The following is a 13,338-nucleotide window of genomic DNA, read 5'->3' as shown; positions in this document are numbered from 1 at the left end:
TAGCATGCAACCCTTAAAATTTAGACACAGGAATCTTCTTTATATAGTTTGACATTTAGCTCATTGAAGAAGGTATTTATCACCCACTGTTTCCAGACTTTACCATTATCCCACATTTCCCAGGACATTTCCCTATCACCTTCATTACCACAAAAGACAATGTTTTCTTTTAGGAGTGGAAGTTGGTCTATTGCCCAAGAGCACCAAATCCATTTTCATCACACAGCCTAGATTTGTCATTATGTGATTGAATCATACCCACAAAATAGTCACATTTTGTAAGCTGCTCAGGACCTAGCATACTTGACAGTGCTGCCATGCTGTTTCCTTTTCTCCACAAGTGAGCTGCAACTACCTGCCAGATCTGATTTGAGAATGCTATGTGTGAGGAGTCTTCCTTATATTCTGGAGCCCAGCACAGCAGGACCATAATATTGAGTGCCTCTAGGAATGCCAAAATACATGTAAGCTAAATATAGTAGACTACTTACATTAGTGACATGCATTCTGCTTCTCCGCTTGCCCTTTCTTGCCTTTATTTGGCAGAGCACTGCTCACATGACACATGCAATATTGGTAACCCTGTCAGGATTTATTAATATTCTTGCTACAGCCAAGCAGAATTCTTCGTATTGTGTCTCAGTGACTTCCTTTGTGATGCTAGTTACCATCCAACAACTCAATAACTGTTCAGAGATAAGTCCCCATTTTTGTTCCTGGAATATCTAATAGCTTTTCTTGGAGGCTTGGAGTGGAGTGATCTAGCTTTAGCCTTTTAGTTTGGCACAGGGATTTAGGCTGAATGGTTGAAGTGTGGCAAAGCACAGCTATTCATTTGTATTCTCAGCACTGCATTTTGCTTCTCTGCCCCCGATCATATTTACTGTAGCAATAGTCTTCTGATGAGCATGAAACTAACAGTTTGACGACAGACCCTGAATAGATGTGGGCAATGGGGGGTCATAGGCAAGAAAATTGCAAGAGTGAATCATTTTGATAAAAATTGCTATTCTATGTATCCACAGGAACTTATCCACTTCTCCCATTGATGAACTGATATCAATGAAGCCTTGTAAAAATAATTCACATAATGCCTGCCTGGAAGCAGGTATGCTTTTCCCACCCAGAACTTCTCATGACCACAGGAATCCAGCAAACATCATGCTTGTTGAGTACCTCATACCAATTTGGCTGTGTACGTCACTAAAATTGTCCAGAGCAGAGTCCTGCTTTCTCTATGGTATAATGAACAACTATGGATGAATGGTGCACAGGATGGGAAGAAGGCTGCATAGACCCTGATCTCTCACTATTTGCAAACTCTATTCTGACTATCAGTCTCACTGGTTCCAGTGTACCTTCGGGGTTCGCTTTTGTCTATGAGGACTTCTCCTTTCAGGTGTCTCCTCTGCTTCTCTATATCTGCATGCCTCCACTGATTATAAATCTGGAGCCTTTTCAGAAAGCAGCCACTTCTTGCCTACTTGGGAATGCTTTTAAACCATTCCAGAAACCATGTTTGTTGATAGATCAGGGTGCTCAGAGAAGAGCGGCTGATCTAAGCTGTATGAGAGCCGGCATAAACTCCAGCACGGCAGTACCAGCTGTCACTGCTTAGAAACACATAATAGATTCTGCTGCTTTTCAGACAGCAGATCTTACAGCCACATAAACCAGTCATTCTGTCATCAAAAGCCCTGGCAGCAGAGAAGTGTTCTCTCTGCAACTGCATTCCTGGGGCAGTTACCAGTGCGGAGCCAGAGGGAGGCAAGCTTTGCAATGCATTATTTCCTGAACTGGCCTCAATAGCAGGAGAGAAAGAAATGGGTAATTACAAGAGCTGTGGACTGCATCCCTCTGTCTGTTGTCTCATGGCCTGTCATGGCTGGCAATCAGTTAAGATATTGGATGCCCAAAGCAGAATCAGAAACTAAGTTGTCAAAGTTCAAATAGAGTTCTGGTTCATGGCAAGATCAGCATTGGGGTGCTGGCACAAAGTGAGTGCCATGGTGTTATGGCAGATAGTCCATTTTTTCAGTAGGCCTTTCCTATTAAACTCATATATAGGAGTAGTTAATAACACTGAGAGATGAGATCAAGCAACTGGAATTGCAGGTGGTAGGATGTGAGCAGTTAGTATATTGCCTTGGAGCACTTCCAGCCACTATTTTCTGCTGGTTTGGAGCTCTTGTGCAACAAACCTGCTTCCTCCAAAGTCATCTTTATTGGACTTCCAAGCCACCTCCTGTTCCTGTAGCCCACTTCAGAGCTGATGTCACCCTCTTGGCTCCTTCCTGGTGATTCAGAGAATTGCCATTGTGAATGTTAAATTCTGTGGCAACGGCATAATTCTTAAATCCAAGGAAAATAAATGGAAAAAGGGAGATTATTGTATTTAGTGTCTCAGTCAATAGCGTCAACAATGTGCTTCAGAACTGCTTTTTAAACATTTAATTTAATAACACCCCTGGAAATTGTTCTCCTTCCAGAAGTTCCCAGATGCAAGTTAACCCTGGCATAGTCGCAAGGCAGGCAGGAGTGTGTCACTGCCCTCTGTGTGGAGCATGCTGACTGCATCTTCAGGGCATATAGCTTTTGGGATGAAGCCCAACAGTATTTAGCTGGATTGGCATGGATAGCAATAGGTAGCTCACCACACTAAGAGTCAGAGAGTCTTAAAATTATGGCAATAGATTATTGTCCATCTTTGAAGAAAAGCAGAGAGGGGACTTTATAAATGCATCAAGAGGTTGTAGTCTCATGCACACAGACAGGCAGCTAGGACTATGCCACAACCCCATGCTTCCACTTGGCAGCAGTTCTCCAGGGTCTCAGACAGAGGACTTTTTCCAGCTTTGCTGCAAGAAATAACGGAGCTGAACATGGACCTTCTGCATGCACAGTCACAGATATTTGGCCTTTCGACCAAGTTACTTGTTGTAACCCTGATTTAAAGCAATGTTTCTAGCCCTTGCGGTTTCAGAGAAAAACATGATCACATCATGTACTCAAACAACATTTGCCAAGGGTCAAGAATGAATGAATAGATGCAACATCTTGAGTAGCGGGTGGCGACTACTGGAGATGAAGCACATTTTGAAGAAAATGTCTAAGTATGACACAGATTCTGTTTGTGTTCTCTATTGAGAAAAGCTACATATTTATTTATTTTGCAGTCCATTTATAGTGTAACACCATGTTTCCTAGCAGCAACCCCTTCAAATAGTAGTGGGATGGTTGAGGAGGAAACAAAATGCCTGCTCCCCAACATAATGCACATTGCCTCCATCCCACCAGCCCACCACATTTCCTAACAGAAGGTGTGGAGAAAACCATTGGGCTGCTTAAAAGAACAAAGCAAATATGTATGTAACAGGGAGGAGAAAAGAGGGCCGGGAGAGCAAACACAACAATCCCAAGTGGGCATACAATTCAAGGTAAATCTCTAAGTCACAACATAGGAGGGGATGGAGGCCTGTGGCTTGAGTGATCCACAGGTCAGCGACAGGTTTCTTAGACCTCTGTCTAGCATCAGGTTGTTGGTTGGTTCAGTAACACTGGGTTGTATTCAACATAGTGCTAAGCAAATTGTTCCATAAGTGCAAGGATTTCTACTTAAACAGTGGAATGCTCCTCCCATCTTTCCCGCATGCCTGCCCCAAATCTGTTCTGGGTTTCCCCACAATCCTCTGGTATGGGTGTGGAAAAGGGTGTGGGGAGTCCCATTGTACTAGCACTTATGCAGGTAGAATTATTTCGTTGAATACTGCTCATTATGTCTAACTCTTCTGGATTTGCCCCTGAGGTTTCCAAGCCCCTCATGGCTTGACAAGCAAAGCTCTTCTGGAGCTGTTTTCTTACCAGGAACAGGGGACTGTACAGTTCCAGTGTCTTCAACAGCTGCATAACAGGCAGAAATACAGGAGGGGCAGCTTTCCCCAGCATGCTAAAGCTTTAGCTGTTATTAAACATTAAAGGTACAAGAGGCTTTCAGGAAAAATCTCTTAAGTGAACACCATTATCTCTTTGCACTGGAGAGAAATATGTTTTTTGTCTCTGTTTTCAGCGCCTGGCGTTTCTGTTATGGCTTTCATTAGATTGTTCTTGGGTTTTATTTTTGTTTTCATTCACTTTTATAGATCTGATGGCATACTGGCATGTGAACGCAATGTGTGGGCAGCTGGCTGGCTGGCTACATAAATTAAATTACAGTGTATTAAGTCTTGTTGTTCTTTTGCAATGTGAATTATCTCCTGCACTCAAACCAAATGAATTGTTTCTGGCTTGGAAGAATAAATAGTACTTTTTCAGGGTTGGCAATCTTCTTCTTTTTAACTGTCCCTTTCCCTGTGCACTTCAAAACAACCTGACAAGCAGGAATTATCACTATATTTTCATTCCACAAATGCTTCATTTTGCATTTTCTTTTGTATGGCAAGCTGCTCTTAACAACATGCTAGAGTAGGACTAGCGTGGCCAGATACAAAATGGAAAAGGGCTTCTGCACATTTAATAGTTGTGTAGAAGGGGGAATTTGAGCAGATGCACCTAGCATTTGAAGATTTCCTCAGGAATTCCATTTTCTTCACAACTCTTAAAGGTACAGGAGCCCTGGGCAGTTTTGAATCAGGCTGTTCTATGCATGAGCTGTAAAAAGGTCGGTGGCTTTATGAGGATGCATGGAAAACCCTAGAAATGGGCAGGTAACTTCATCCAGGTCTTCCCATTCTATAAGTGTGTGAAATCTCATGACGCATCACTCATGTCTTTAACAAGTGGCAACAAGTGGCTTTTCTCTTAAATTTCCATGGACAACATGTTTCTTCAGTTGAAAGACTAGGAAAAAACAGTGTCTTGAACTTTTGCAAAATAGCCCCATCCTGAGCGAGATGGAAAAAAACAATTTAGCAGTTTAATTTAAGCCCTGGTAATTGAGAACATAGTGTTTCCTCTATTTCTGCTGGTACTTTGCCCGCATTTCTGCATTCATTATGGTATATCAAAAATAGTAGTCATGAGTAAAATCCATATCCTGGAGCAAGATGCAAGCTCTAAGCAACCAACAACGGCCATTAGGGTTGCTGGGCTCAAGTCCTGGCATCCTGTTTCCTATCACTGTGTGGCATGGACAGGAGAAGCCCTCTGGCAGGTGTAATATTTTTTCTCTTTTATGCGGTGCTGCTTTTAATACTACTGGGCTGCAAGCTGTGCCTGAAACCTAGCCAAACAGAAACCGGGGTTTGATATTAACAGGGTTGCCAACTGTTGAACCAGCTTTTAAGAGCAGCTTGCTATGCAGGAACTGGCAGGAGATAAACATTATCAGTTGCTCATTTCTGCAGGTCAAGTTGGTGTAAAGAGTGCCCAAACAAGCAATAATGTTTTCTTTTGATCAGTTGACAGCTCAAGGTATAAAGTTGCTGAGTATTCCCTGAAGACCGTAGCTGTACCTTCTAAATGTTTTGAAGCCTTAAGACAAGGTGCAGCTACTGAAGACCTGGCAAACATCCAGGCCCAAACCCCAGAGACAGAAGAAAAAAGAGGGGCAGTTCTGTCAAACCCTCTAGCGAGCAACTGTTTTCTAGCAAGCGCTGGTCCCTGCCTTCAGGAAAGAAATTCATTACATTCAAGGGCAAAGAATGGCCCTGCAGCTTGCACTGAGCCAGATAAATTTGTTGTATTACATCAGCAGCAGCACAGGAAAGGAGGAGCGGGAGGAGGCGAGCAGCTCTCTGTGCTGGAAACTCATGGCTTCTCTCTGCATCTCCCTCCTGCTTTCCTTCACTACTTCTTACTTAAGAAACACAATAGTGATCGCCATGGCAACACGTGCTCCCCTGGCACCTGCGCACTCACAGGTGGGATCCTCTGAGCCCTGAACGTGGTTCCCGGCCTCAAGCAGGTGGGGCTTGGCCCATCAGAGATGTAGTTGCTGCTAGGATGTTAAGCACTCTGGGTGACATCTGGGTCCCACCTTTTTTTGTCTCAAAAACATTGCCTCATCCTTACGCCTGCTGCTGCCAGTGGGTGCCAGCTTCCCAGAAGGCGGCTGGTCTATCTGACGTAGCTATGGACCTCCGTTCCAAGGACAAAGGGCAGGATGCAGGATTCCGAGAGGAAGGAGGCTGTTCTGTGTGGGAAGTGCTGGGCTCATCTGCCAGTACCTGTTACTCCAAGGACTCTGACATTTACCAGACTTCCCTGCAGGGAAACAACACCTGATTCCACTTAAAGCTTGCAGCATCTCTCCTCCCTACTCCCACACCTCACCACAGAAAACATGGAGCTCTCCGAGAACAATAATGTAATTGGCTGGGAAAAATCTCCTCAGGATTTTCCATCAAAACCTGGAGCTGGCTCAGACAGCGCTAACACACAAACACATGCACGCTGCAGGCCCCAAGATACTCGTGAAAGCACGGGTTCCCCTAGAAAATGCGTGACCCGGACAGAATGGAGCCCAGTGTAACAAGGAGTGACTGAGACCTGAGAGACAGCAGATTCCCCCAGGGGGGTGACCCAGCCTTTGGCCCCATAAAGAACAAACCGCCAGCCGTATGGGCCTATTTAGCATCCCCGACCTTTCACCTCAGAGATTCCCACCTCCTTGCCTGCTGTGCGCAGGCCTCATTTACAGCATGCAAGGACATCTTGGAGCTGTTTCTAATGCTAATTCCCTCCTCCCCTCCCTCCAGAGGTGCACATTTAAGTTCTGTTCATCAGCTATCTGCAAATGTCACCCAAGAATGGTTTATATGCACATCTATTTCCTTGCTCAAATAAATAGTTTGGAGGGGGAAGGAGAAGTACTGGTGTAGATTGGCTGAATGAAGGCCTCTTCCATATTCATATATGTTCCAGTGGCTCTAGCACTGAATTTACGTCTAGTAGGCCCTTGTCTGCCATCACGAGGCCATAGGCGAGTCACCCTCTTTTAGCCTGAGCTCTTCACCAGTAACATGGGAATAATAGTGACATCCCCTAGAATTGTTATGAGAAGAAACAAGTAAATGATTGTTAACATGCTTTGGAAGTTGAACCATAGAGCAAAGCTCCCAAGAGGCCGCAACAGTGCCTTGCTTCCTGTAGGCCTGCCTGCAGCTTGGAGCCCATTCCTGATAGTAAAAGCCATCCAATTCCAAGCCCGAAAGCTATTTCTTTCCCCCAATTGCTTTTTAGTTTAATACGAAACTATTCCTTTTTAACTGTTCTCCTTCTTCAAGAAGATAGTCCAGGCTGTAAAAATGAATAATAAGGTATAACTGCTCTTTGGAGACCTGTCTGTAAAAAAAACGATTCTCAGAAGCGGCTGCAGATGTATAACCTCATTAAACTGGGTCAGAGCTTCCAAGGAAAGCAGACTGCACAGAAAGGAGCCACTTGGAGATGTCTGGTGTCATTCTGTAAACCACAAGCCACCTTGGAGACAGCCTCCAGGAAGCCACAGAAAGCGATAAAGGGCTTTTTCACATAGTCAAATCCCCACACACGTCTAATATCTAGTATGATACTCCTTGTAACTAGACAAGTTTGGGCATGTTAATGAGATGGGGGTAATCTGAATGCTGGGGAGGGGAGTGATATCCTCACAATAGGAGAACTAACCTGGGAAAGGATGGAGTGGATCCTCTTTTGCTACTGGATAATAAAATAAAATTTTAAAATAAATATAAATAAATAGCAGCAGCTGGCCATTTATAGCACACTGTAGCCTTCCCCAACCTGGGGTCTTCCAGATGTTTTAGATGAGAGGTCTCATCATCCCTGACCATTGGCCAGATAGGCTGGGACTGAAGGGAATTGGGTGTCCAAAACATCTGGAGGGAATCAGGTTGGGGAAGACTGGCATAATGAACCCATCATCTGGACCATGTTGTTACCACCCTTTTCTGAGTTCCCTCGGACAAAGAACTTCAGCAACTATGGGGGTTACTCTCTGGGCCTTGGAGTTCTTTGCACTTGAGTTTCAGGCTGGTTTTGTTTCTTCCCAGCCAGGTCTCTAGACAAACTCTATAATTTTGCTGACTGTTCTGGCCTCCACCTCATCTTTGCATTGAATGCACTGCGCCGGAACCCCAACAATTCCTGGAACAGCTCCAATGCCCTCAGCTTGCTCAAGTACAGTGCCAGCAAGAAGTACAACATCTCCTGGGAGTTGGGCAATGGTGAGTGAGGTTTGGAGATGGGGATTGGAGAAGGGGGTGGACGGGGAGGATTGGAGAGAAAATAAGCACTGGGGTCACCTTCTAGGTTAGGAGGAATTCTTAAGAACAGCCCAATGGATCAGCCCAGTGGCCCATGTAGTCTAGCATCCTGCTCTCACAGTGGCCAACCAGATGCCTGTGGGAGGCCTGCAAGCTGGAAACGAAGGCAACAGCAGCGTGCCCACTTGCTATTCCCAGCAACAGGTATTCAGCACCGTAATGTCTCCAACAGTGGAGATAGAACATAGCCATCATAGCTAGTAGTTGTTGAATGACAGAAGTGGAACACTGTTACTGGGGGTACTCACTACAATTGATAGCCAGGCAAAAAAGAGATTGATATCTTGATGGTACAGGGAAGGAAGGAGCTTGTGTGAGAAAGAAGATTTGAAAGTTTTCAGTAAAAACAGGGGACAAATAGTGCAATCCTAAAATGTCTCTCCAGGAGTCCAACTATGTTGAATATCATTTATTCTGAGGTAAGTGTGCATATGTTTGCACTGTAATGAGCTATATAGAGTCATCTTCACCAGTCCTTTCCTCATAGGGTCTCCATGCAGGGAGAGCGGAGAGGCGGCAGGGAGGTCAACACCATGTAGGTGCATCAGTGAGATCACTGGGTTATCTCTGCCAATGTACCCACACAGTGCCAACCTCCCCTCCCTCTTTCCTGGTAAGGGGCCGTGACTCCACCTTCTCACTCATGGCTTTTACGGTGCACCATCTTCAGATCAGTCGGGTCAGAGTTGGTGAATGCTTGTTTCTGTTTGCTTCCAGAACCAAATAACTACCGCACCCTGACAGGGCGAGCAGTAAATGGTACTCAGTTGGGCAAAGACTACATGCAGCTGAAGAGCCTGTTGCAGCTGATCCGCACCTATTCCAGAGCCAGCCTGTATGGGCCCAACATTGGGAGGCCTAGGAAGAACGTTGTGGCCCTTCTGGATGGGTGAGTGATTTGATTCATGGCCAACAATGCAGGGACATATGAAATCTTTCTCATACCAGAGACATCAAACCCATCTCTCAGGTTTAATCACTGCATAGCAATGAAAAGCTCTTCAGATGTGGCTTCTTTGCTCATGATGGTGCAGTAATAGAAATATCCATGCTTACCCCAGACATACATCCATGGAAGGCACAGTAGCTGCTCTTTGTGTCATATGAAGCAGTATACTAGCTAAACTGACAGTATGTGCCCTTGATTTCTAGCTGTCCAGAGTGCCAGGGTGCTAGGCAGACCAGGTTCTGGCATTTGAAGGTCCCTGGAGTATTCCATGATGTTTTAGACTCAAGTTGGTAAAATTGTCAGGACAATCAAAGCAAAGTGTCCATGCTTCATTGTTGACCCTCCTATAAGATCTCCTTTGCCACTTCCCTTCCCTATGTTCCAGTACTATTTCACCACTTTCCTGCCAAATTCTTAAGGCATTGGCAGAAGTGTTCATTGGCTGTCCCTTTCAAACACCCAAACCTTTCCTTATTAACAGTTGCTATATAGACTCTTATTCCATCTAAAGAGGAAGAAGCATTGAGCAACCATGACTTGTAAGAGAAAGAGGACATTGCACAGATTGGCCATTGCTTCTGCACCAGCCTTTGATACAAAACTGGGACAACTGGCAAACACCCCAGAAACAATCTTAATAAACCTCAGAGCTTAGCACACAGCAACATGGTGAAAACTGACCAAGTAAAATGCAAACAAAGAAGACTCAAGTGTGCAAATATCATATCCCTGTCACTGGAGCCCCAGGTAACCTCAGTGGCTAGAAGCACTTTTTACCAGCTGTGACTGGTGACACAGCTACAATCATTTCTGGACCAGCAGAGCTTGATCACATTAGTTCAGCCATTGATGGCTTCAATATTGGATTACTGCAATGCACTCTTTGTGGGGCTTCCCTTTCTACAGAAGCTATAGTTAGTGCAGAATGCTGCAGCACTGTTGCTGAGAGGAGTGATACCTGTCAATATATAACACCTCTGCTCAGATATCGGCACAGGTTGCCCATTTGCTATTGGTCCAAGTTCAAGGTGTTACCTTTAGTAGTATATCATTAGTATATTGTTAATATATAAAACCATTAGCAGCTTGGGACCAGTTTACTTAAGGGTCTGCCTTACCCCATATATGCCCTTTGGACCAGTTTGATCTGCAGAACTAGCACTATTGCAGATGCCACATAAGACTCATTCCACACAAGTCACCATACGGTTTGGAATTCCCTGTCTATTGACACCATGCAGACATCTTTGCTGTACTATTTTCTGCTTTTGTTTTAAACATTTTTGTTTAGGTGGGTCTAAAGTTACACATGCTTGATTTCATTTTAGCTACTGTTGATTTAAATCATTTTAAAAATATTATTAAATACCTGGCGTAAATTGTTTTTATTGATAATATATATAATGCTATATTTTCTGTTTTTCTAAACTGCTAAGAGTTTTTTTTTTTTAAAAAACACAACAACAACAATCAAGCAGTATATAAATTTTGTTAAATACATAAAAATAGAAAGGGGGCATATGTGGAGTTGCAGCAAAATAATGTAATATTGTCAGCAGCATTAGCTGTAATGCTGAGGAAGAAAGCATGCTGCCACATCTTCTAGGTAGCAAAGCTGATGAACAAATTGGAAACATTTCTGGGCAACCTACAAAGATGGCAAATAGGCTAGAAGGCAAATCCCACGAGGAAAGGCCAAAGGAACTGGGTTTATTTAGCTTTAAAGACATGTATGTGGAGAGAGTATGGTGAAATTTTTCATAGAATTATAGAATCATAGAGTTGGAAGAGACCACAAGGGCCATCGAGTCCAACCCCCTGCCAAGCAGGAAACACCATCAGAGCACTCCTGACATATGGTTGTCAAGCCTCTGCTTAAAGACCTCCAAAGAAGGAGACTCCACCACACTCCTTGGCAGCAAATGCCACTGTCAAACAGCTCTTACTGTCAGGAAGTTCTTCCTAATGTTTAGGTGGAATCTTCTTTCTTGTAGTTTAGATCCATTGCTCCGTGTCCGCTTCTCTGGAGCAGCAGAAAACAACCTTTCTCCCTCCTCTATGTGACATCCTTTTATATATTTGAACATGGCTATCATATCACCCCTTAACCTCCTCTTCTCCAGGCTAAACATGCCCAGCTCCCTTAGCCATTCCTCATAAGGCATCGTTTCCAGGCCTTTGACCATTTTGGTTGCCCTCCTCTGGACACGTTCCAGTTTGTCAGTGTCCTTCTTGAACTGTGGTGCCCAGAACTGGACACAGTACTCCAGGTGAGGTCTGACCAGAGCAGAATACAGTGGCACTATTACTTCCCTTGATCTAGATGCTATACTCCTATTGATGCAGCCCAGAATTGCATTGGCTTTTTTAGCTGCCGCGTCACACTGTTGGCTCATGTCAAGTTTGTGGTCAACCAAGACTCCTAGATCCTTTTCACATGTACTGCTCTCAAGCCAGGTGTCACCCATCTTGTATTTGTGCCTCTCATTTTTTTTGCCCAAGTGCAATACTTTACATTTCTCCCTGTTAAAATTCATCTTGTTTGTTTTGGCCCAGTTCTCTAATCTGTCAAGGTCGTTTTGAAGTGTGATCCTGTCCTCTGGGGTGTTAGCCACCCCTCCCAGTTTGGTGTCATCTGCAAATTTGATCAGGATGCCCTTGAGTCCATCATCCAAGTCATTGATAAAGATGTTGAATAAGACCGGGCCCAAGACAGAACCCTGTGGCACCCCACTAGTCACTCTTCTCCAGGATGAAGAGGAACCATTGATGAGCACCCTTTGGGTTTGGTCAGTCAGCCAGTTACAAATCCACTGAGTGGTAGCATAGTCAAGACCGCATTTTACCAGCTTCTTTACAAGAATATCATGGGGCAGTGCTCCTGAAGGTAGGAGTCTATCAATTGATGAAGATGATCATCCAAATGTCATAGACCAAGTGGAGCAAACAGCACGCAGACCTAGTGGTAGGAGGAAAAAATCCTTAAATAAGAGTCACGGGGGAATGATTAATGGACTTCAATGTCTGTACACTAATGCACAAAGCATGGGAAGTAAACAAGATGAGCTTGAGCTCTTGGTACATCAAACTAAATATGACATAATAGGCATCACTGAAACCTGGTGGTCCCACGATTGGAATGTAATAATGGAGGGATACAATCTATTTCAGAGAAACAGACCAGACAAGAAAGGAGGAGGAGTGGCGTTATATGTCAGGGATGTGTATACCTGTGAAGAGATCCAAGATTTAGAACCTCAAAGCCAAAGTGAGAGCATTTGGGTCAAAATTAAGGGAGAGAAGAATAACAGTGACCTCATTGTGGGAGTTTACTATAGATCCCCAAGCCAAACGGAGGACATAGATGATGCCTTCCTGAAACAGATGGCCAAGCATGCAAAAGGAAGGGAGATAGTAGTAATGGGGGACTTCAATTACCCGGATATTTGTTGGATGTCAAACTCAGCCAAGAGCATAAGGTCAAACAGATTCCTCACTGGCCTTGCAGACAACTTCATTGTCCAGAAAGTGGGAGAAGCAACAAGAGGAACAGCCATTTTAGATCTGGTCCTAACCAATGTTGATGACCTGGTTAGTGGGGTAGAAGTGGAAGGATCATTAGGCGCGAGTGATCATGCTCTTCTGAAGTTTACTATACAGCGGAAAGGAGCAGCCAAGCATACTAGGACTCAATTTCTTGACTTTAAGAAAGCCGACTTCATAAAACTTAGGGAAGTGCTGGGTGAGATCCCATGGACAGTAATACTAAAAGGAAAGGGAGTTCATGATGGCTGGGAGTTTGTTAAGAAGGAGATAGTAAAAGCACAACTTCAGGCAATACCAATGAGACGGAAACATGGAAGGTGCCTAAAGAAGCCAGGGTGGCTATCTAAAGAACTTTTAACTGAGTTAAGATTTAAAAAGGATGTGTACAAAAAATGGAAAAGGGGGGAAACCACCAAAGAGGAATTCAAACAAATAGCCAGCACGTGTAGACACAAAGTCAGAAAACCTAAAGCACAGAATGAACTCAGGCTTGCTAGAGAGGTTAAAAGCAACAAAAAAGACTTTTATGGGTATGTTCGTAGCAAAAGGAAGAACAAAGAAACAGTGGGGTCACTCAGA

General features: G+C 44.1%; 1 protein-coding gene across 1 annotated transcript in view; it reads left to right on the top strand.

Annotated features, from left to right (window-relative positions):
- HPSE2 (heparanase 2 (inactive)) overlaps positions 1-13,338 on the top strand; it is a 121,921-nt gene that overhangs the window by 74,120 nt on the left and 34,463 nt on the right. Inside the window, exons 4-5 of the mRNA XM_081863488.1 lie at positions 7,992-8,165; positions 8,982-9,153. Coding sequence (XP_081719614.1) covers positions 7,992-8,165; positions 8,982-9,153 — 346 coding nt within the window. The remainder of the gene's footprint in view (positions 1-7,991; positions 8,166-8,981; positions 9,154-13,338) is intronic.

The sequence above is a fragment of the Podarcis erhardii genome (assembly GCF_964252035.2).
Source record: "Podarcis erhardii genome assembly, chromosome: 5".
NCBI lineage: Eukaryota > Metazoa > Chordata > Lepidosauria > Squamata > Lacertidae > Podarcis > Podarcis erhardii.
This window is presented reverse-complemented; position numbering and strand designations above follow the sequence as displayed.